Source organism: Scyliorhinus canicula, chromosome 11, assembly GCF_902713615.1.
Source record: "Scyliorhinus canicula chromosome 11, sScyCan1.1, whole genome shotgun sequence".
NCBI classification, from domain to species: Eukaryota; Metazoa; Chordata; class Chondrichthyes; order Carcharhiniformes; family Scyliorhinidae; genus Scyliorhinus; species Scyliorhinus canicula.
The window spans coordinates 24,191,301-24,215,477 of NC_052156.1; the positions used below are offsets into that span (position 1 = coordinate 24,191,301).

Below are 24,177 nucleotides of genomic sequence, written 5' to 3' on the forward strand. Positions count from 1 at the left end.
CCACCCACGGGAATCCACATGGGTTGTGTAAAGTGCTCACTTAACCATGATTGCCAATTCCCTATTAGCAATAGCCTTCTGCTGCATGGCCATTTCCCCCCACTCCCAGAGCCTCCCTCCCACGGCGGCACCCCCCCCCTCCCCGAGCACCTCCTGGATACTCACCTCCTCGGCTCTCCGTAGTAGCGCTTCAACCAGGTTCACGTTTCTGAGCAGGAGTACTAATCGGCGGCACCACCGTAACCAGTTGCTGGGGAGGCCGATTAATCACGGGAGGCCGTTAGATAGGGATGGCTCCCATTAATTGTATGGAAATGGGGCTTGTGGTGGTATGATTTGCATAGCTGCCTGCCATTGGTGCAGAACACCGGCTTACCATTGGCCCTGGTCGGTCATGTGCCTCTCGACCGATTGGTTGAGACCAGTCATGTGACGGCTCTCCGATTGGTCGAGAGCGTCCCACCCTGGCCACCCCTTCCCCATCCATGGCGTCTCCACAGCCAGCTCGGGTGACGGAGACTGTTCAAGGACCATCGCTCCCGGACTCCAGGACGTCAGCAGAACCACCACCATCGGCTGAACCGACATCACCTACTCCACTGCGGCGGTCTGCCAGAACGTCACAGGCCACGAAAAGACTGATCGAATCGATTTAAATTACAACAACTCCATGGACTTTGTTGGGACTTTGTGTACTATTGTTAATTGTCTGGGCCAGTGGGAAGCCAAAAAAATGTAATAAAAGAAAAGAAGAGAAAAATGTTTCTCTCTCTCCCTTCTCTGGCTGCTACTCATACCACCAGTTCTCCCCCCCCCCCCCCGCCCCCAGCTCTCGTTGATACCACCCCCGGCTTCTTTCTCCGCAAGGGGTGAATGTGGTGGTATGATTTGCATAGCTGTCTGCCATTGGTGCAGAACACCGGCTTACCATTGGTCCTGGTCTGTCATGTGCCTCTCGACCGATTGGTTGAGACCAGTCATGTGACGGTTGGTCGAGAGGCTGAGTTAACCACGCCTCCATACCAAGGTATAAATAGTCAAAACGCCCGGCGGTCGTCCATTTACTGTAGTCGACCGCAGGGCTAACTTCTAGCTTATTAAAGCCTAACTTTTGTACAGCAACTCGTCTCGCGTTCGATTGATGGTTCATCAATTTAATAAGCTAGAATTTTGAAGATGGAGCTCCGGATCAAGCCCGAATGCCTCCGCCTCAGCCCGCAAACTCAGAACGCTTCAGAAATTTTTCAACATTGGCTGGCATGTCTTGAAGGATACCTGGCGTCTGCAAACAGCCCCCCCACCATGACACAGAAGCTTCACATCCTCCACTCCAGCGCGGGCACGGCAGCCTACGCGATGATCAAGGAGGAAAAAGATTACGATGCCGCCATGCTAAAGCTGAATGGACAGTTTCTTAAACCAGTCAACAGAGTATTCGCCGGACATCTGCTGGCCACCAGACAACAGCTCCCCGGTGAGTCATTAGACCAATTTTACCAGGCCCTCACCATCCTGGGGAGGAATTGCTCCTGCCTCCAAGTTTCAGCCACGGAACACATGGAACTACTGGTCAGAGTTGCTTACGTGGCTGGGATGCAGTCCGCCGCTATCCGCCAGCGGATGCTGGAGAAAGACGACCTCAGCTTAACTGAGGCACGGACTCTCTCCACCTCCCTGGAGGTCGCCGATCTAAACGCCCGCGTCTATGTCCCCAGCCGCGCTGCAGCGCCCTGGGCCTCCTGGCACGCTTCCCCACCGCCATCCGCCGCTCCCGACCTCCCTCAGGCCTGCGCCGCGGGACGCCCCGACAAGTCCACGGGGCCCCGCTGCTATTTTTGTGGGTTCGTGAAACACCCTCGCCCGCGTTGTCCAGCCCGCTCCGCCCTCTGTAAGAGCTGCGGGAAGAAGGGCCACTTCTCCTCCGTCTGCCAGGCCAAATCGGTCGCTGCTGTACCGCACAGCGACCGGGGATCCCCCCCCTCCGGGCCCTTGCTGGCCCCTCCAGTACGCCGCGCCGATCTCTCCCCCATCCCCCGGGCCCCTGCGCCCGACCAGCACGCCTCCCCCTCTCCTCCGGGCCCTTCCGGGCCCCTCTAGCGCACCGCGCAACTCTCTCCTCGCCGCCCCCGGGCCCCTGCGCCTGGCCTGCGCGTCTCTCTGACCCCGCTCCCAGCCGCTCCGGTCGGCTCGCCGGCACCGCTAAATCCGCCCCCCTCAACCACTAGGGCCCCGCGGGCGCCGCCATCTTGGGGCGCCGACTCCACGTAGGGGTCCTAGGCGCCGCCATCTTGAGGCCCCGACTCCACGTGCGGGTCCTGGGCGCTGCCATCTTGGGGCCCCGACTCCACGTGCGGGTCCTGGGCGCCGCCATCTTGGGGCCCCGACTCCACGTGCGGGTCCTGGGCGCTGCCATCTTGTGGCCCCGACTCCACGTGCGGGTCCTGGGCGCCGCCATCTTGGGATCCCGACTCCATGTGCGGATCCTGGGCACCACCATCCGGGACTGGCACGCAAGGTTCTTCTAGCACCTACTCGGCCGATGACGACGACTATGGATCTTCTCCACGGCTCGCGGCCATTCAGCTCGACCAGTCACGTCTACGCACGCTCGCCAAAACGACAAAGCTGATCCACCTCAACGGCCACGAGACGGGCTGGCTGCTGGACTCCGGGAGCACGGAAAGCTTCGTTCACCCTACCATGGTAAGACGCTGCGCGCTCCCTGTCCATCCTGTAAAACACAGAATCGGGTTAGCCTCAGGTTCACACTCCGTCCGCATCACCGGCTGCTGCATCGTGGACCTCACGGTCCAAGGGAAGGTTTTAAAAAATTATAAACTCCTTGTCCTCCCTGACCTTTGCGCACTGGCACTCCTAGGACTGGACTTCCAGTGCAACCTGCAGAGCTTGACCTTTCAATTTGGCGGCCCAATACCCCCCCTCACTGTCTGCAGCCTCGTGTCCCTCAAAGTGGAACCCCCTCCTTGTTTGCTAATCTCACCCCCGATTGCAAACCCGTCGCGATATGGAGCAGACGGTACAGCGCCCAGGACTGGTCCTTCATCAGGTCCGAGGTCCAGAGGTTGCTGAAGGAAGGGGTCATCGAGGGCAGCAACAGGCCCTGGCGAGCCCAAGTGCTGGCGGTCATTACTGGGGAGAAAAACCGGATGGTCATCGACTATAGCCTGACCATCAACCGGTTTACGCAACTGGACGCGTATCCTCTCCCCCGTATTTCCACCATGGTAAACGATTTCGCGAAATACAAAGTCTTCTCCACTGTGGACCTTAAGTCCGCTTGCCACCAGCTCCCCCTCCGAGCGAGTGACCGCAAATACACCGCGTTTGAGGCAGATGGGCGCCTCTACCACTTCCTTAGGGTTCCATTTGGTGTCACAAATGGGGTCTCAGTCTTCCAACGGGAGATGGATCGAATGGTCAACAAGTACGGATTACGGGCTACCTTCCCGTATCTTGATAATGTCACCATCTGCGGCCACGATCAGCAGGACCATGACTCCAACCTCTAGAAATTCCTCCAAACCGCAAAACTCCTTAACCTCACATACAATAAGGATAAGTGCGTGTTTAGCACCGACCGTCTAGCCATCCTCGGCTACGTAGTGCGTATCGGAGTGATAGGCCCCGACCCCGATCGCATGCGCCCCCTGATGGAACTCCCTCTCCCCAATACCCTCAAATCCCTCAAACGCTGCCTGGGTTTCTTCGCCCAATGGGTTCCCAATTACGCTGACAAGACCCGTCCCCTCATTTAAACCACGACCTTCCCGCCGTCGACAGAGGCCTGCCAGGCCTTTAGCCGCATCAAAGCGGACATCGCAAAGGCCACGATGCGCGCCATCGACGAGTCCCTCCCCTTCCAGGTCAAGAGAGACGCATCAGAAATAGCTCTGGCGGCCACCCTGAACCAAGCGGGCAGACCCGTGGCCTTCTTCTCCAGAACCCTCCAGGCTTCCGAACTCCGCCACCCCTCTGTGGAAAAGGAAGCCCAGGCCATAGTCAAAGCGGTGCGACATTGGAGGCACTATTTGGCCGGCAGGAGGTTTACCCTCCTCACAGACCAACGGTCAGTAACATTCATGTTTGATAATGCACGAAGGGGCAAGATTAAGAATGGCAAGATCTTACGGTGGCGGATCGAGTTGTCCACGTCCAACTATGAGATCTTGTATCGTCCTGGGAAGCTCAATGAGCCTCCTGATGCCCTGTCCCGCGGTACCTGCGCCAGCACGCAGATAGACCGCCTCCGCTCCCTCCACGCGGACCTCTGCCATCCAGGGGTGACCCGTCTCTACCATTTCATTAAGGCCCGCAACCTGCCTTTCTCCATCGAGGAAGTCAGGACAGTAACCCGTGACTGCCACATCTGCGCAGAGTGCAAACCGCACTTCTACCGCCCCGAGCGCGCACACCTGATCAAAGCATCCCGCCCCTTCGAACGTCTCAGCATTGACTTCAACCGACCGTCGGGGTACTCCACATACGCATACTGCGGGTTAGCGTGGAGTAACTGGACTTGTTCCACCAACGGGTCGGACTTGTGCACCCGCACATGCTTCCGGAGCAAGATGGGTCCGGGAGCGGCCAGCCAGCTCTTCCCTCTAACAACCGCAACATTTACTTCCTGGCGGTAATCGACGAATACTCCCGCTTCCCCTTCGCCATTCCCTGCCCCGACATGACCACATTGACCGTCATTAAGGCCCTCCTCCCCGTCTTCTCCCTGTTCGGCTACCCCACGTACATACACAGCGATCGGGGGTCCTCCTTTATGAGCGACGAGCTGCGTCAATTCCTGCTCAACAGGGGCATTGCCTCTAGCAGGACGACCAGCTATAACCCCCGGGGTAACGGACAGGTCGAGCGGGAGAATGGTACCATCTGGAACACCATACTACTGGCCCTCCGGTCCAGAGATCTCCCTATTTCCCGATGCAAGAGGTGATCCCCGATGCCCTACATTCAATCCGCTCACTCCTCTGTACCGCAACTAATCAGACACCTCATGAACGTCTCCTTGTTTTCCCCAGACCCCCCCTGTTTTTTTCCCCCAGCGCCCCACCCTGGCCACCCCTTCCCCATCCATAGCGTCTCCACAGCCAGCTCGGGTGACGGAGACTGTTCAAGGACCATCGCTCCCGGACTCCAGGACGTCAGCGGAACCACCACCATCGGCTGAACCGACGTCACCTACTCCACTGCGGCGGTCTGCCAGAACGTCACAGGCCATGAAAAGACTGATCGAATCGATTTAAATTACAACAACTCCATGGACTTTGTTGGGACTTTGTGTACTATTGTTAATTGTCTGGGCCAGTGGGAAGCCAAGAAAAAGTAATAAAAGAAAAGAAGAGAAAAAATGTTCTCTCTCTCCCTTCTCTGGCTGCTACTCATACCACCAGTTCTCCCCCCCCCCCACCCCCCCCCCCCCCCGGCCCCCGGCTCTCGTTGATACCCCCCCCCCCCTCCCGGCTTCTTTCTCCGCAAGGGGTGAATGTGGTGGTATGATTTGCATAGCTGTCTGCCATTGGTGCAGAACACCGGCTTACCATTGGCCCTGGTCGGTCATGTGCCTCTCGACCGATTGGTTGAGACCAGTCATGTGACGGTTGGTCGAGAGGCTGGGTTAAACACGCCTCCATACCGAGGTATAAATAGTCAGAACGCCCGGCGGTCGTCCATTTACTGTAGTCGACCGCAGGGCTAACTTCTAGTTTATTAAAGCCTAACTTTTGTACAGCAACTCGTCTCGCGTTCGATTGATGGTTCATCAGGGCTTAAGTGGTGATAACTGGTTTCTTGCCACGCTATGATGAGATCCCAATTTCACCTAGGGGAGTTGGTGGGCTGGTTGCATCGCAAACTGTTTGGCGCCTGGCATGGTTCTCGTTTTCTGCCTCTCCCTCTATTCACCGGCCTCGTTTCGCTCAAGCGAGAGCGTAACGAGGCCGGAGAATCGTACCCTATGTCTCAGAGTCTGAGGCCATCGTAAAAGCAGCTAAGATGTGATCAGTCACAAAAAACAAAATTTTAAAACATGTTTAGTCACAGTGAGCATCGATGATATTCTTCATACACATTTCTTAGAGTTAGCCCATTTGTGTGCAGCCTTATAGTGAATCTTTCTCACACAACCTGTAGCCTTTAATTTTCATGTTCACTTTCAAGTAGCATCCTGTGCCTCATGTTCGCAAGGCTCAATCATTATTGTCTCTTAGTGTTGGACAAAGTATTTACCAAGACTCGCTTCCACAGCGGTACTGCTCGTCTCAATCATTATGGTTTTGTTCCACAGGTTGAGCAGCTGACCGAGGAGCAGAAGAATGGTGAGGAGTTATTGAACACAACAAGAAAATTAAAAACAATGCTTAGAATGCGTTAAACATCCTAATACTGAAATGCTCCTTGTTTTTTCAGAGTTCAGGGCAGCTTTTGATATTTTCGTACAGGATGCTGAAGATGGATGTATTAGCACCAAGGAGCTGGGCAAAGTGATGCGCATGTTGGGTCAGAACCCAACGCCAGAAGAGTTGCAGGAGATGATTGATGAAGTGGATGAAGATGGTACAGATACAAATCATATTTTAGTTACTCCTGACAGTATTTCTCTCTCTGTTATAATAATGAGCTACTTCATGTGTTTGTTATGGGGCCATTGGTAGATTTAAGTATTAGGTTACATTCAAATCCCCTGATTCTCATGCATTTTTAAAAAAATTTAGATTACCCAATTATTTTTTCCAATTAAGGGGCAATTTAGCGTGGCCAATCCACCTACTCTGCACATTTTTGGGTTGTGGGGGCGAAACCCACGCAGACACGGGGAGAATGTGCAAACTCCACACGGACAGTGACCCAGAGCCAGGATCGAACCTGGGACCTCAGCGCCGTGAAGCGGTTGTGCTAACCACTAGGCCACCGTGCTGCCCTTGATTCTCATGCATGACCATAACCTTTAACACTACGGACTTAATTCCATTTTTTATGAATTATGCTGGAACTTCTTTTCCTGTAGGAATTAAAACCATAATGCACTAATGCCCGACAACACTGAGTGATGTCACGCAGGTGGAACACTTAATTTAGAAATGTTCTCATCTTAGCCTTTGTCACCACGAGGACTTACTAGATGTAGTTGAAAAATAAAATGGGGAATGATGCATCAAATGCTCTCAAAAATATTAAAACTCATTCAGAACTGCTGTAGTACTGGTGTGGAATCAAGTCCCCTGTCCACATTTCCATCATGTGGAGATGCCGGCGTTGGACTGGGGGGAGCACAGTAAGAAGTCTTACAACACCAGGTTGAAGTCCAACAGGTTTGTTTCGAATCACTAGCTTTCGGAAAACTGCTCCTTCCTCAGGATCATTTCTATCATGGACATTTCCATCAGATTTGGTGAATGTCATGGGGAGATTAGGAAAGAAGAATGATGGGGAAAATATGGAATCCTTTTGTCCCACCATAAAAACCTGCACACATTTCCTGGAATTTCCTATTGTAAAATGGCTGTCTGAGATCACGTACATCTGAGTTTAAAAAACCGTCCAAGAGAAAGATACACACCATTGAGGAACCATATGCAGTTATTAGAAACTATTTCCTAGTCCTTCATTTCAAAAGAGATATATGTCCACAGTATGCTGAGGTTTGAATGTGTTTCATTTTTAAAAAAACAGCTTTGACACAAGTTTTGTAGCATCAGCATGTTTTGCCTCCACATAATATCACCACATGAAACACTAGAGATAAAGGATGTGTGGATATGGTAACATACATGAATGGATTGGATAATTGACAAGCTCTAGAAGTATGCTATTGTTGCTTCATTAGTGGAAGGAAAATCTTACAGCACAAGTTTTAACATAGTCAACTGAACTTCTCAATGGTTTAAGTTGATAATCTTTTTACAACTTTAATTTTATAATGGTTAGATCAGTAAGAATTGTTTTTTTATGATGTCTTTGTATGCAAATAGCTTGTCCTCTTCTTTGGAGATTTCTGGCCAATATCTTAAAGTGAGGAATAAAGGGCGCAATTCTCCGCACTCACGCCGGTGCGGAGAATAGCGGGGGTCGTAAATTTTTACGGCCTCGCTAGTCTGACGTCCTCCCGCTATTCTCCCCCCCCCACGCCCGACTCCCGACACGAATCGCTGCCGCCGTTTTTTTACGGCGAGCAGCGATTCTCAGCTGGCCGATGGGCCGAATTCCAAGCCCTTTACGGCCGTTTTTACGAACGGCAAACACACCTGGTCTGGCCGTTCGTAAAAACGGCCGTAAAGTCCCGATCTTGGCAACCATGGCACCGATTGGCACGGCAGTACCACCGATCGCAGGCAGCGGGTCCGATTCCCACGCACTCTTTGTCCTTCCGCCGCCCCGCTGTATCAATTCGGGGGGCGGCTGAGGGGCATCCCGGCCCACGCATGCGCGGGTTTCGCGCAAATGCGCAATGACGTCATCCGCGCATGCGCGGGTTGGAGTCTTCCAATCCGCGCATGCGCGGCTGACGTCATGCGACGCGTCAGCCGTCGCAAACGATGCCGGAGTTCACAGCCGCGGTATGCTAGCCCCGACCGGGGACCAGAATCGGTTCCCGGTCGGGGAGGGGGAGGCTGGCGTCAAACCCGCCCGTTTTTGACGCCAGCCTTACGATTTCTCCCTGTTTGGGAGAATCGCGCCCAAAGTATCAAATTCAAAGAGCTGTCACAGCGGCAGATACAGTTTATTCCAATGAATCACATGGTCAGCAAGGGTTAGATTTCCACTGAGACAGTAAAGAGTTTCAATAAATTGCAGCCAATGTTTTTTTAAAAAATAATTTTTATTAAAATTTTTACAAAATACAAAATATAAACATCTTAACTCTATTAACAAACACCCGCGGTAACACCCCATGAACAATATCCCCTCCCCCCCCCCAGCTTCAAGAGCAACTTCAAACAAAAGGAAAGAACAAAAACAAAAACAAAAAACAAAAAAAAAAACAAAAGAGCACCCAGACAACGAAAGGGAAAGAGATAGCACCCTCCACAAACCCATGTGCACAGTTCTCCCTCCCCCCAATCCTTACCCCCCCCCCCCCCCCCCCCCCCCCAGGTTGCTGCTGCTGTTGGCCTATTTCCCTACCGTTCCGCCAGGAAGTCCAGAAAAGGCTGCCACCGCCTGAAAAATCCTTGTACTGATCCCCTCAGGGCAAATTTCACCCTCTCCAATTTAATGAACCCCGCCATATCCGAGATCCAGGCCTCCACGCTTGGGGGCCTCGCATCCTTCCATTGGAGCAAGATCCTCCGCCGGGCTACTAGGGACGCAAAGGCCAGGACCCCGGCCTCTATCGCCTCCTGCACTCCCGGCTCCACTGCAACCCCAAAAATTGCGAGTCGCCAGCCTGGTTCGACCCTGGACACCACCCTCGACACCGTCCTTGCTACCACCTTCCAAAACTCCCCCAATGCTGGGCACGCCCAAAACATATGGGCGTGGTTCGCTGGACTCCCCGAGCACCTAGCACACCTGTCCTCTCCCCCGGAAAACCTGCTCATCCTTGACCCAGTCATGTGGGCCCTATGCAGCACCTTGAACTGTATGAGGCTAAGCCTTGCACAGGAAGAGGAGGAATTCACTCTCTCCAGGGCATCTGCCCACGTCCCCTCCTCAATCTCCTCACCCAGCTCCTCTTCCCATTTACCCTTCAGTTCCTCCACCGAGGCCTCGTCTACCTCCTGCATTACCCGGTATATGTCTGAAATCCTCCCTCCTCCGACCCACACCCCCGAGAGCACCCTGTCCCATACCCCCCCGTGGGGGCAACAAGGGGAACCCCTTCATCTGCTGCCTGGCAAACGCCCTAACCTGCATGTACCGAAACATGTTCCCCGGGGGGAGCCCAAACTTCCCCTCTAACTCCCCCAAACTCGCGAACCTCCCCTCCACAAACAGGTCCCTCAACCTCCTAACCCCTGCCCTGTGCCAGCCCAGAAATCCGCCATCAATGCTCCCTGGGACAAACCGATGGTTCCCCCGTATCGGGGCCTCCATCGAGCCCCCCATTTCTCCCCTGTGCCGTCTCCATTGCCCCCAAATTTTGAGGGTAGCCGCCACCACCGGGCTTGTGGTATACCTTGTTGGAGGGAGCGGCAACGGCGCTGTTACTAGCGCCTCCAAGCTCGTGCCCACACAAGACGCCGCCTTCATCCTCTTCCATGCTGCCCCTTCCTCGTCCATTACCCACTTACGCACCATCGCCGCGTTGGCAGCCCAATAGTACCCACAGAGGTTGGGCAACGCCAGCCCCCCCCCCCCCCCCCCCCCCATCCCTGCCTCATTCCAGGAACACTCTCCGAACCCTTGGAGTCCCATGCGCCCACACAAATCCCGTGATACTCCTGTTGACCCTCCTAAAAAAGGCCTTCGGGATAAGGATGGGGAGGCACTGGAACAGGAACAAAAACCTCGGGAGCACTGTCATCTTAACGGACTGCACCCTCCCCGCCAGTGACAGCGGTAACATATCCCACCTCTTAAACTCCTCCTCCATCTGCTCCACCAACCTTGTGAGGTTGAGCTTGTGCAGGGCCCCCCAGCTCCCCGCCACCTGGACCCCTAGGTACCTGAAGCTCTTCCCTGCCTGCTTCAATGGGAGCCTACCAATCCCCTCCTCTTGATCCCCCGGATGCACCACAAACACCTCACTCTTGCCCAGGTTCAACTTATACCCCGAGAAACCCCCGAGTTCCCCAAGGATCCTCATCACCTCCGGCATCCCCCCCACTGGGTCCGCCACATACAGCAACAGGTCGTCCGCGTACAGCGACACTCGATGCTCGATGCCTGTTCTGTGCTGTACTGTTCTATGTTCTATGTTCTATGTTCTATGCTCCTCCCCACCCCGCACCAGGCCCCTCCAGTTCCCTGACTCCCTCAATGCCATGGCCACTGGGGGCAGCAGGGTAGCATGGTGGTTAGCATAAATGCTTCACAGCTCCAGGGTCCCAGGTTCGATTCCCGGCTGGGTCACTGTCTGTGTGGAGTCTGCACGTCCTCCCCCTGTGTGCGTGGGTTTCCTCCGGTTGCTCCGGTTTCCTCCCACAGTCCAAAGATGTGCGAGTTAGGTGGATTGGCCATGCTAAATTGCCCGTAGTGTCCTAATAAAAGTAAGGTTAAGGGGGGGTTGTTGTGTTACGGGTATAGGGTGGATACGTGGGTTTGAGTAGGGTGATCATGGCTCGGCACAACATTGAGGGCCGAAGGGCCTGTTCTGTGCTGTACTGTTCTATGTTCTATGTTCTATGCTCCTCCCCACCCCGCACCAGGCCCCTCCAGTTCCCTGACTCCCTCAATGCCATGGCCAGGGACTCAATCGCCAACACGAAGAGCAAGGGGGACAGGGGGCACCCCTGTCTCGTCCCCCGGTACAGCCGAAAGTACTCCGACCTCCTCCTATTTGTGGCTACACTCGCCATCGGGGCCTCGTAGAGCAGCCTCACCCACCGGATAAACCCCTCCCCAAACCCAAACCTCTCCAACACCTCCCACAAATACCCCCACTCAAACCTATCGAAGGCCTTCTCCGCATCTAATGCCACCACTATCTCCGCCTCCCCTTCCACAGCTGGCATCATAATGACGTTGAGGAGCCTTCGTACGTTTGTGTTCAGCTGCCTTCCCTTCACAAACCCCGTCTGGTCCTCATGAATGACCCCAGGCACACAATCCTCTATTCTAGTGGCCAGGATCTTTGCCAGCAGCTTAGCATCGGCGTTCAGCAGCGAAATCGGCCTATATGATCCACACTGCAGAGGGTCCTTGTCCCGCTTCAGGATCAAGGAAATCAGCGCCCGTGACATAGTTGGGGGCGGAGCCCCCCCCCCCCTGTCTCGTTAAAAGTCCGGACCAACAGGGGGCCCAAAAGGTCCAAATACTTTTTATAGAATTCCGCCGGAAACCCGTCCGGCCCCGGCGCCTTCCCCGACTGCATGCTCCCTATCCCTTTGACCACCTCCTCCAGCTCGATCGGCACCCCCAGTCCCTCCACCTGCTCCTCTTCCACCCTCGGGAATCGCAGCTTGTCCAAGAAGCGCCCCATTCCAACCCCCTCCACCGGGGGTTCAGACCGGTACAATTCCCCATAGAAGTCCCTGAAGACCGCATTGACATCTACCCCCCTCCGCACCACCTTCCCAGCTCTATCCATCACTCCCCCAATCTCCCTGGCCGCGTCTCGCTTCCGGAGCTGGTGCGCCAACATCCTGTTCGCCTTGTCCCCGTATTCATACACCACCCCCTGTGCTTTCCTCCACTGAGCTTCCGCCTTTCTGGTCGTCAGTAGGTCAAATCTGGCCTGAAGGCTACGCCTCTCCCCCAGCAAAGCCTCCTCTGGGGCCTCCGCATATAATTGCAGCCAATGTTATAATGCTGGTAGGTGAGAAAGAATATCAATAATTTCACACTAAAAAGCCAGTAGACATGCACAAACCTTCCAGGGCCACCATGACTAAATTCGTCATGTTCTGTTTTTTGATATTGGAATGCAAGACCTGTACTAGTGTTATGGGGCTGGCATTCAATAATCCCAGACGTTGTTCAGTGACTATCATGAGAGCCATAGTCGTGCAAATGATCAGTGATAATTGAATGCTACAATGTGACATTCTCCATTGTTTAATTGATTGGTCTCTTATTTTCAGTTACCATATAAATTTACAAGGCAAGGTGTCGTAAAGGAGAAGTCTGAAATTTACTCATTAATGCACCTACCCCACACATTAAAAAGAAATATTGGCCGCCTATTCCCAGGGTTCTCTCTGCAATAGCATTCTTCTTCCCTCACCCCCCAAAGGCCGTGAATTATAGGTGCATGAAAATTCTGCAGGTGTCGACATTCACTTGGCATTTTGTCCAAGTGAGCTGAACCTGACGGTCAGCGAGCTATATGGCCAAGGAGTATCACAGGCATACCGCTTCCCATTGTGGCTTGATGCACATGGAAACATTGATAGCCAGAGTAATTCAATAATATAAGGAGTGTGTCAACATAACTATAGCCTATTTAAAAACATGATTTAACATTTTAGACCTGTGTGGTCTACCATTCCTTCCAAGTAATTTATTTGTCACAAACTATTATCAGGACTGATTAAAAAAAACTATTTAATAATATGTCTTATTGAGGAAATTACTTAACCAAATTATTACTTTAATAAGCTTTCATCTGCAGTGCATTGTACTGTTGGAAATTTATTTTTGCACAGTAATCATAGAATTCCTGCATTGCAGAAGGAGGCCATTTGGCTCATCGAGTTTGCACCGGCCCTTGAAAAGAGCACCCTATTTAATTAAGCCCACTCCCCTGACCTATCCGCGTAACCCCAACCTTTTTAACACAAAGGGGTAATTTAGCATGGCCAATCCACCTAACCTGCACATCTTTAGACTGTGGATGGTACCCAGAGCACCTGGAGAAAACCCATTCAGAGGCAGGGAGAATGTGCAAACTCCACACTGACAGTCACCCAAGGGTGGAATTGAACCCAGGTCCCTGGAGCTGTGAGGCAGCAGTGCTAACCACTATGCCACCGTGCCGCCCTAATGTAACCATTATGTATTCGAACATATTCAGTGTATCTCCAAGAACCTCTATCAGAAAATTCAAAAGCAATGCCTTGCACCTGAAATATTAAACATAAAACATAAACGTAACAATTTTATACACATTGGTATCTTATTCTCAACAGCCTATCACTTTCTATTACTGCCTGAAGTTGTTACCGAGTGAAAACTGCAAGTATTGGGAAGTTCTCTATTTTATCAGAATCTTGAAGACCTCAGTTGAATTCTTTTAAAAAGTGTAAATGCAGGGCAGCATGGTGGCCTAGTGGTTAGCACAACCGCCTCACGGCGCTGAGGTCCCAGGTTCGATCCCGGCTCTGGGTCGCTGTCCATGTGGAGTTTGCACATTCTCCCCGTGTCTGCGTGGGTTTCACCCCCACAACCCAAAAATGTGCAGAGTAGGTGGATTGGCCACGCTAAATTGCCCCTTAATTGGAAAAAATAATTGGGTAATCTAAATTTATTTTTAAAAAGTGTAAATGCTTTAATAATTAAGTGTATGCAAGGTAATAAAGACAATGAAGAAAGACATGCGAGAAGTGCATTAAGTTAGAAAATAATACTGTGCTACTGTTCCATATTTAATTATAGGCTCCACATTTCGAATGATAAGCTAAGCAATAGGATATTATTTTTATGATTTTGTATCATTTCTTTAATATGTGGTCAATCTAAATATTTCTGAATCCCGGTTTTCATTTAGGCAGTGGAACTGTTGACTTTGATGAATTCTTGGTCATGATGGTGAGATGTATGAAAGACGATAGCAAAGGAAAATCCGAAGAAGAGTTGGCAGAATTGTTTCGCATGTTTGATAAGTAAGTACATGTTGTTTGAAATATACTTATAACTTACATATGCATTCCTATACATCTACATATGATAACCCAACTGATATACAATTATCAAATTTGTCACCAAATTCATTTGCATCCACTTTTATGTCAGCAGAAAGCAATTTGTGAATCTTAATTGTTCTGAATATTAAACAGCAGATTGGCCCTTTTTTGCAGTAGAAATAGCAGTGAATTTAACATTGCTCACAGTTATTTACATGTAAATCAGACGAGAACATCCAAGGGACAGCACATGTGCAGCTATATGTGTAAATCAGAATGTCGCAGGTGAAGATTATGTGCTCCTCTAAAAGCTGCACGTGAGAAATTCACCATTTCAATATGTGTAACAGCGTGAAGTTTTTCTACTTAACCAATATATACACACTACACTCACTTAAAAAAGATAGCCCGCCCATTCCAGTGTAACTTGTTGAATTGGGTAGTAAGTCTGAATTGCTTCCGAACAATTGCTCTGAAAATTAAATTTTACAAGTGTGTACTCTAATTCGTTCAGGTTTTAATTAGTGCTGGAAATTTTTTTAAATGAATAATTATTTTTAACTGTTTCTTTTCATTGTTTTAACTCCCCCTTTTTAAAAAGAATATGTATTTGCCCCTCCTTTATTTTGCTTTCTTTATCTGCATTAGATATTGAATTAGATAGTCTGATTGATATTTCCTGGTTTTGACACTGTCCTGTCCATTATTCTTCAATCTGATTGGTTAAGGAGTTGTATAGTTGCTACCTCTGTTCACACAGGTCCCCAGGTACCCTGTAGAGTCCCTTGGCAGAGAGCAAATGGAATATCCAGTGCAAAACCCATTAAAAATTCCATGGTCAAGTGCACGTTTAATGAATGATTGGTGCCAAAAAATCCAGATCTAACTGTTAGATAGGGCAGCACGTAGCACAGTGGGTAGCACTGTTGCTTCACAGCTCCAGGGTCCCAGGTTTTATTCCCGGCTTAGGTCACTGTCTGTGCGGAGTCTGCACATTCTCCTTGTGTCTGTGTGGATTTCCTCCAGGTGCTTCGGTTTCCTCCCACAAGTCCCGAAAGACATGCTGTTAGGTAATTTGGACATTCTGAATTCTCCCTCAGTGTACCCGAACAGGCACCGGAATGTGGCGACTAGGAGCTTTTCACAGTAACTTCATTGCAGTGTTAATGTAAGCCTACTTGTGATAATAAAGATTATTATTATTATAGAAAGACAGAATTAGCAATCAGGAATGCTTCAGATACTGGAATACTCAATCAAGAATCAGATATACAATGTGCAGCATGAATGGACCATAACTTCAACCATCAGTTGTGAGGAAATATATTTTGTTCAAAGCTATTGCTACAAAATATCTTAAGAGCCTTCCCAAGGAGTGATTGTCAAAGTCTTCTCATCAATTCCAAGAATAAATGTGAAATAATGCTTCATAAGCATTTCTGCATTTACGTGACGGTTACTATTGCCAGCAGCCTAATTTGCTGTGAGATAAATGAAATAATCCAGAAAATTGTTATGAGAAGATTTTTCTCCGAGCCACAGAAGACAACAATGCCGTTGAAGTTATGTAAATAATTGCTGCCGGTAATGGATTCCGCCATTTCCTTTCTTGGCCTCAGGTTTACAGAGTTTTCAGTTTGCAGTACAGGCTCATGATACGTTTTCCACATTATATTTGATTTATAAAATCATAGAATGATACAGCACAGAAGGTCATTTGACCCATCATGTTTGTGGCAACTCTTTGAAAGAACTTTCTAATTAGTTCCAGTCCCTAGCCTTGCAAATTTCCCCTCTCAAGTATTTATTCAATTTTATTTTGAAAGTTATTACTCAATCTGCTTCGGCTTTTCTTCCAGTTTGTGCATCCTTGATCATAACTTTGCCGTTTAAAAAAATGGTCCCTTTTCTAATTACCATAAATCTGTGCCCTTTAGTCACTGATCCTTCTGCCATTGGAAAGAGTTTGCCCTTATTTACTGCATTAAAGAGAACAACCATATTAAATCTATCAAACGTATTTGTAACAAACTCAACGTTAATCCACAACACCCTCCATGGGGCAATAAATATGATGACCTGAATATTGTCATTGAATCCATTTCACAACTTAATGAGTAAAATCAAAAAAGTGTAGGAATGATGCTCAGCTCAGGAACTTAACCAAAGGCAATGGAATTTAAATATTCTATCCCTTTACAAAAGGTTGGAAGTGACAAAAGGATAAGCAATGAAAGAGGCTCAAATTGACTTAATTGAAGTTTTAATTTCCTTATTGTGTTATGGGCCAGGGTTTTAAAACACCAAAGTGTATTATGGAGTTCACCTGCCCTCTAACTTTTTATGATGAATTTGGCTAGGGTGAGCACAAGAGCCTAACCTTCAGGTACTATTCAACGGTCTGCCCCGACACTTAAATCAAAATTAGCTTTATACTAAGAACTTAGTTAATATTTATATATAACCAAACAGCAAGAATTTGTATCAATTACAAACATAAAGACCCCACACAGCTACAGTAATTTATGTATAACCCTTAATGAATTCTCCCTTAACTGTTCCAATTCAAAAACCAAATGCCATAAACCAAAAACCCCTTTTTAAGAACATGACCCAGCACTCAGCATTCACTTGAATAAGACTGGCTTTTCTTGAGTTTCTGACCCTGTCTCATCAGCAGGTTTAAACCCTTCCAGAAAGAAAACTATTTATTTTAAGTTAGCAAAACAGCAGGTAGCTATAATCAATGTTTTTTTTTGGAACAACTCTTTAAAATGAAAATAGAGAGACAGGCCAAAACACTTCTGTTCTCTGGTCTAAGTCCACAGCAGCCAAATGTGAAAACAAAACCAAATACAGCTCACAGAGCCATAGCCCAGCTCCACCCAGATAATGACATTGCTGAAGCCATGTGATAAGACAAAAACCTTTCTTAAAGGGACACTCATATGACAATCGATGGTGAAGGTTAACATGCTGGCTGCAATTATTTTGCTGATTTGAGAAGTAATTTATCATGTTCGAAGATTTGGTAAGGTTAATGTAAAATTATATGATGGGACCAGCTTTATTAAAGTTGCAAATCTTATTGAGGCACAATGCTTGATCAATCCATCAGTGTCACTTTTTTAACTTTACCATCTACCTGTACGTTAACAGAAATGCTGACGGTTACATTGACCTCAATGAATTAAGAACAATGTTGGAAGAAACAGGTGAATGTATCACCGATGATGACATTGAAGAGCTTATGAGAGATGGTGACAAAAATAGTGATGGAAAAATCGATTATGACGGTAAGTTACATAGTCACGGAATATGCTTTGTAGCACAGAGTCTTTTTTTATTTAGCAATTCTTAAACAAATTTCTCAAGTCAACAACTTTCAAAAATATTACTTTTGAGTGTTCCAAAGTTTTTGAAGCAGCAGCATGATCCATTTATCTGGCTCTCATATGTGTTCTCTCACGGCATCCCAAGACACTCCATGGCTCTGATTTTCTAGCAGATGCCAACAATGGTTAAATTAAAACATATTAAGAAACTGTGTTGAACCCCAGCCTTGCATGATATTTTATTAGAACCCATGATATTTGTGCTGCCATCTTTCTCTCCTGTGTAGGTGGATGCATGGATGTGTAATATTGTCCTTACTTTATACCCTTTTCTCTTTCATTGTGTTTCCTGTAATCCCCAAAACAATCCCATGTTAAACTACAATCCTCCTCACTTCTCTTGTCCCACTTACTGCTCTTCCATTACTTTCTTCCACATTATCCCCTTGTCCCATCTATCTCCAATATATTGGCCAGTTCTTTCTGTCACTTTCTCATGCCAATCCTCAATTATCCATTTATTCTATTTATTTCTTCATTCATTTCTAAATATAGTCCCATAGCCTGCCTCTTCGGTCTCTCACTCTGCTTTTAACAACGTGCTTCCTACTTCTCATCTGTTCCTCTTGACACAAATCCCTTTTGTATGAATTTTGAATGTAGTCATCTTGCATTGAACGTTCTATCTTATTAAAAAGCCGATTGCATTTCCTTCTTTCACCTTCGCACTGGACTAACTAATTACTCGATATATGCTGTCATATTACAGATGTGGACTGTGATTGGTCTTGTTAGTTTTAGAAGTGAGCAGTACCAGAACTATTGCTTGAAATCAACTTTGCTATGCCGACAGAGGCCTGTACCTGTCTTTATACCGCTCCATAGTGTTCAAGCTAGTGTACACCATGCCTTTACCAAAGCCATCTTGGATTTAAATTATTGACAAGTTAGCCAAGCACATGACAGTGGATTTCAATGTGTAGAACATTTAGGTAGCTTGCATGTTGCAAGGTGACCTGCAGAGGTCCTTCCAGAAAGATGAAGACAAATGTTAATGGTGTAACCAATAACATTGGATGACAGCTGCTGGAAAGTGTTACCTGGGCACCAGGTATGAGAATACACATATATCAACTATCGCAATTGATTTAGAAGGAGGCAAGTTCCACAGCTCCTAGAACTACTTTGATGGGTACTGTGTATCCATGCTGAAGTTCAAGAGATAGAATCATAGAAACCCTACAGTGCAGAAGGAGGCCATTCAGCCCATTGAGTCTACACCGATCCTTCGAAAGACCACCCTACCTAGACCCAATCCCCCACCCTTTTCCTGTAATCCCACCCAATCTATGGGCAATCCCACCTAACCTGCCCATCTTTGATCATAGCAATGCACTCAGATCTTATGGTGAGTTTTGCTGCTCATCATGACATTCATAAGGAATGCTTTATACCATTGCCATCTTGAAGGAGATGAGCACATACTTTCCAAGTGCCTAGTAACCTATTAATGACTGTGGGCGGCGGAGGGCTGTTGGAAACAGTAAGTAGAGTCTTTTTGCAGATAAGGTTGGGCAAACATAACAGACCTAGCAATAGAAGATTACTGCCAAATCAGCCTTCTCTGACAGACACGGAAATCTGTGGGCCGATCTCAGCAAAACAACAGTACTGAATATATAACAGGATAGCAGCAACAGGTCGGAGCTCAAATTGCTGGCATCCCAAATTGTTGACAGGAATTAAGTGCACCATGCACATTTACCAACTTTCAGGAGTGCTTTACTCAAAAGTGTATTTTAAATACGTTGATGAAAACTCACTTATTAATATTGTGAGATATTTAAGATTTATTTATTATTTAAGAACATTTATTTTAATATTGTGTTCTTATAATGTGATCTGTTCTATTACAGAATTCCTGGAATTCATGAAAGGCGTTGAGTAAATTTTATAAGACTGATGCCAAGAATCCAGTTACTTACTTTGTTGTGACCCTTCTTCAGCCTGTTACCAAGCAGTACGCAAACTAGCTTTGGAACAACTGATTGAAACTACTCTCAAGTTCAAGAGTTTCTCTGTCATTCAAATACTTACAGATTTTTTCATTACTGTATACAATTAGATATTTAATGTAATGTTTTAAAATTAGAAAATGGTGCAGCTGCTGAAGTTCAACAAAATTTCAACCAATATTGCATTAGGTAGGTGCTCGACAAACTAACTCTACTCAGAATAACCTCTGACCTTAGAGTACTGGCTAATTCCTTTTCTATAATTGCAGCAACCAAAAATCTGAACCAACAAGAATTCAGTGAAATGATCACTCAAAAACATTACAGATTGGTTCTGTAATTGATTGGTTTAATTCACATAGCCCTCTGGGTTTTCAATGGTTAGAATTTGGGGATATAATTAATAAAGGGGACAATGATCAATAATCAGTTATCTGATCTCACAGCCACAAAACATTTAAGATAGTTTAAAATGAAAACATACTACCTATTCTATCTCAGCATAAGAGAGGGGCTTGACCGAGTACAGAGATGCCAATTCAGTTCCCTGCATTAAATAAAAGTGCAGAAAGGAATATTAATAGGATCAATAAAACAGCCTCAGATTAGCCAACTTTCAGACTGCAAAGGAAATTATACCAGAAAACTTTAAAACCCTGTATTCTCAAACAGATCAGGTACTTCTCTAAATAATTGGGCTCACTTAGTACCCATATATCACAAAGAAATCTCACAGTAATGAATTTTATGCTACAGCAATAAGATACAAGCAAAATAAACCGTTTCTGAATGAAAGTCCACACATATGGCACAAACTGTACAATTTGTATCAGATAAGGTAAGAAGTCTTATAACACCAGGTTAAAGTCCAACCGGTTTGTTTGGAATCTCTAGCTTTTGGAGCGCAGCTCCTTCATCCGAGCGGTGCTCTGAAAGCTAATGATTCCAAATAAACCTCTTGGACTTTAACCTGGTGTTGTAAGACTGCTTACTGTGCCCACCCCAGTCCAACGCCGGCTAAGAATTTACAGTGCAGAAGGAGACCATTCGGCCCATTGAGTCTGCACCGGCTCTTGGAAAGAGCACCCTACTTAAGCCCACCCCTCAACCCTATTCTCATAACCTAGTAACCCCATCTAACCTTTTTGTGCATGAAAGGGAATTTAGAATGGCCAATCCACCTAACGTGCAAAATCTTTGAAGTGTGGGAGGAAACCGGAGCACCTGGAGGAAACCCACGCACACACGGAGAGAACGTGCAGACTCCGCAGAGACAGTGACCCAAGCCGGGAATCGAACCTGGGACCCTGGAACTGTGAAGCAACTGTGCTAACTGCTGTGCTACCCTGCTCAATCGTTGAATTAGTCCAAATTGCTTCTTAGATTCCCGAATTAGGACTAATCATATACTGTAGATTTTCCAGCATTTATGCCGACACAAATATTAGTATTGAGGCAAATTAAATGATTTTGTCAAAAGTTACAGCTCCATCTCGTCCTCTGTCCAAGCTGCTAGAACTACCTGAAGTTTCAAGCCCATCCCAGCTCTCTATACATGTTGGTCTTCCTTTAGGACTGTGGACGTCAGAATGAATGCTTTCTATCCTATTTGTTTTCATCTCTGCAATTAGTCACAATGTAAGAACGCTTTGAATAGTAGGCACGTTTCTGCAATGGACTGAAAACTGATGAAACCAGAGAATGGAAAGAGTGGCCATGAACGCAGCAGTATTCCTGTAGCGACAGCAACAAATCTGGGGGCTCGATTCGAGGAAGTCACTGTGATTGTGAAGGAGAGATCCTAAACACAGGAATGAGAATTGTGGGACCTGGAGCCAAAATGTGAGGTAGCGCAACAATAGACATGATAGGTGATTTGGACATGGTTGAATAGCCTTTTGATATGCAACCTATACTCACACAAGGAGTGACATGTGGACAAAGTAAACCACAAGGTTGCCTGACAGAAATCAGCAAAGATAGAATAGACAACAGAAACAGAACTGGAGAGGTTAAGATGGGGGAGGAAGTGTAGAATGACTATTTGTACTGGAAAGTAAACATCTAAGAGAACAAGAAAACAAACAATGCCTCCGATGGAATTACCTGGAAATGTAAAAGCATGGTACGGGGGATCCGGTTCGATGCCAGACCCGAGTTGTTGTTTGTGTGGAGTTTGCACATTCTCCCAGTGTCTACATGGGTCTCACCCTCACATCCTAAAAGATGTGCAGGGTAGGTGGATTAAGCTAAATTGCCCCTTAATCGGAATTTTAAAAAAAATGAAACTTGTGGCACAGTGGCATAGTGGTTAGCACTGCTGCCTCACAGCTCCAGGGTTCCATGTTCAATTCGGCCTCGGGTGACTGTCTGTTTGGAGTTTGCACTTTCCCCCGTGACTGCATGGGTTTCCTCCGGGTGCTCCGGTTTCCTCCCACAGTCCAAAGATGTGCAGGTTAGGTGGATTGGCTATGCTAAATGGCCCCTTAGTGTCCAAACGTTAGGTGGAGTTGCTGGGGTACAGGGATAGGGTGGAGGTGTGGGCTTAAGTAAGGTGCTTTTTCCAAGGGCCCGTGCAGACTCAATGGGCCGAATGCCGGCCTTCTGCACTGTAAATTCTGTGATTCTATATAATCAATTTTAGAAACCAATCCATTGCATGCTGAATTAATTGTGTCTTTAAGGTGTTAATGGCAGGTAAAACAAATTAAACCTTGATAAAGTTTGAATAACAGGAAATAGTATAGCGATAAAATTCATTTTGCTTTAAACTTATGAAAATGTTTGCTGGGAATAAATGTGCTTCACGTGGAAGAGATTAAGCTTCTTCAAATATGTTTAGGCTGTACGTTGGAGAATCTTATCCTGATAGAATCTCTACATTCGGCCCATCGAGTCTACACCGATCGTTCGAAAGACCACCCTACCTAGGCCCAATCCCCCCCACTTTACCTGTAATTCCACCCAATCTATGGACAATCCCACCTAACCTGCCCATCTTTGATCATAGCAATGCACTCAGATTTTATGGTGAACATAGAACATAGAACTGTACAGCACAGTACAGGCCCTTCGGCCCCACGATGTTGTGCCCAACTAGTCTGAAACCAAGATCAAATCAACCTACTCCCAATCATTCTAGTGCACACTAGAGTTTTGCTGCTCATCATGACATTCATAAGGAATGCCTTACACCATTGCCATCTTGACGGGGTTGAGCACATACTTTCCAAGTAACCTATTAATGACTGTGGGCGGCGGAGGGTTGTTGGAAACAGTAAGAAGGGTCTTTTTGCAGATAAGGTGGTGCAAACATGACAGACCTAGCAATAGAAGATTACTGCCAAATCAGCCTTCTCTGACAGACACACAAATCTGTGGGCCGATCTCAGCAAAACAACAGTACTGAATATATAACAGACAGACAGTCACCGAAGGCCCGAATTGAATCCGGTTAAGCCATTGTTGGGATATACATAGTCAGCCTTAGGCAGGAAGAATACGGTTCAAATGCATAGCTGTTCCTGCAGGGGTATCATTTTACTGCAGAATTTCAACCATGTTTTAGTCTTTGGAGAGTTAAAACTTTGAATGACTTATTTGCCAGTAACACTGAAAAAAATATTGATTTGCTACAAATTATACAAAATAGAAAGATAAGCAATATAGCGTGTGTCCAATTCTACACATTTATCTACGGCAATGGCACAAGTAACCCTAAAGGGTAGCATGCAATTTTCAGGTCATTTAAACAGTGTACTATTTTCCCCCAGATATATTGTTGTTACATTTAATGAAAAATAATCATTAAACGTTTGCATTTTCATTAGTTCATTCAATAGTGTTTCACTTTGTTTTCATTTGTTTTACGGTGGAAGGGGAGGAGGCAGAAAAAATGGGATCATTATCAAAACAATTAAAAGTTACAATATGCCACAAACTAATTTCTGAGCAATCCCCTATTTGCAGGACTAAAAAAATTAGCTTACTGTTGAGGACTGAAATTTGTAGATTTGAGATGGATGTCATTGCACTACAGAATACCGGGCTAACGGTGGCGCTGTGGTTAGCACTGCTGCCTAACACGCGAGGACCCAGGTTCAATCCCAGCCCTGGGTCACTGTCCGTGTGGAGTTTGCACATTCTCCCTGTGTCTGTATGGGTCTCACCCCCATGAGCCAAAGATGTGCAGGGTAGGTTGATTGGCCACGCCAAATTGGCCCTTAATTGTAAAAAAAACTGGGTACTCTAAATTTAAAAAACAAATTGCACTACATAATGCTGTAGTTCAATCTAAGGAGGGTCTTGGTCCAATTCTGTTTGTACCTTCTTGCTTGCAAACTTATACTGCTT

The 24,177-nt window shown here is 47.2% G+C and overlaps 1 protein-coding gene across 1 annotated transcript in view; it reads left to right on the forward strand.

Moving 5' to 3' along the window:
* LOC119973929 (troponin C, slow skeletal and cardiac muscles) overlaps window positions 1-20,703 on the forward strand; it is a 33,219-nt gene extending 12,516 nt beyond the window's left edge. Inside the window, exons 2-6 of the mRNA XM_038812584.1 lie at window positions 6,317-6,347; window positions 6,439-6,585; window positions 14,339-14,453; window positions 17,634-17,770; window positions 19,726-20,703. Of these exons, the coding sequence (XP_038668512.1) occupies window positions 6,317-6,347; window positions 6,439-6,585; window positions 14,339-14,453; window positions 17,634-17,770; window positions 19,726-19,757 (462 nt within the window). The 3' untranslated portion in view covers window positions 19,758-20,703. The remainder of the gene's footprint in view (window positions 1-6,316; window positions 6,348-6,438; window positions 6,586-14,338; window positions 14,454-17,633; window positions 17,771-19,725) is intronic.
* The last annotated feature ends 3,474 nt before the right edge of the window (window positions 20,704-24,177 follow it).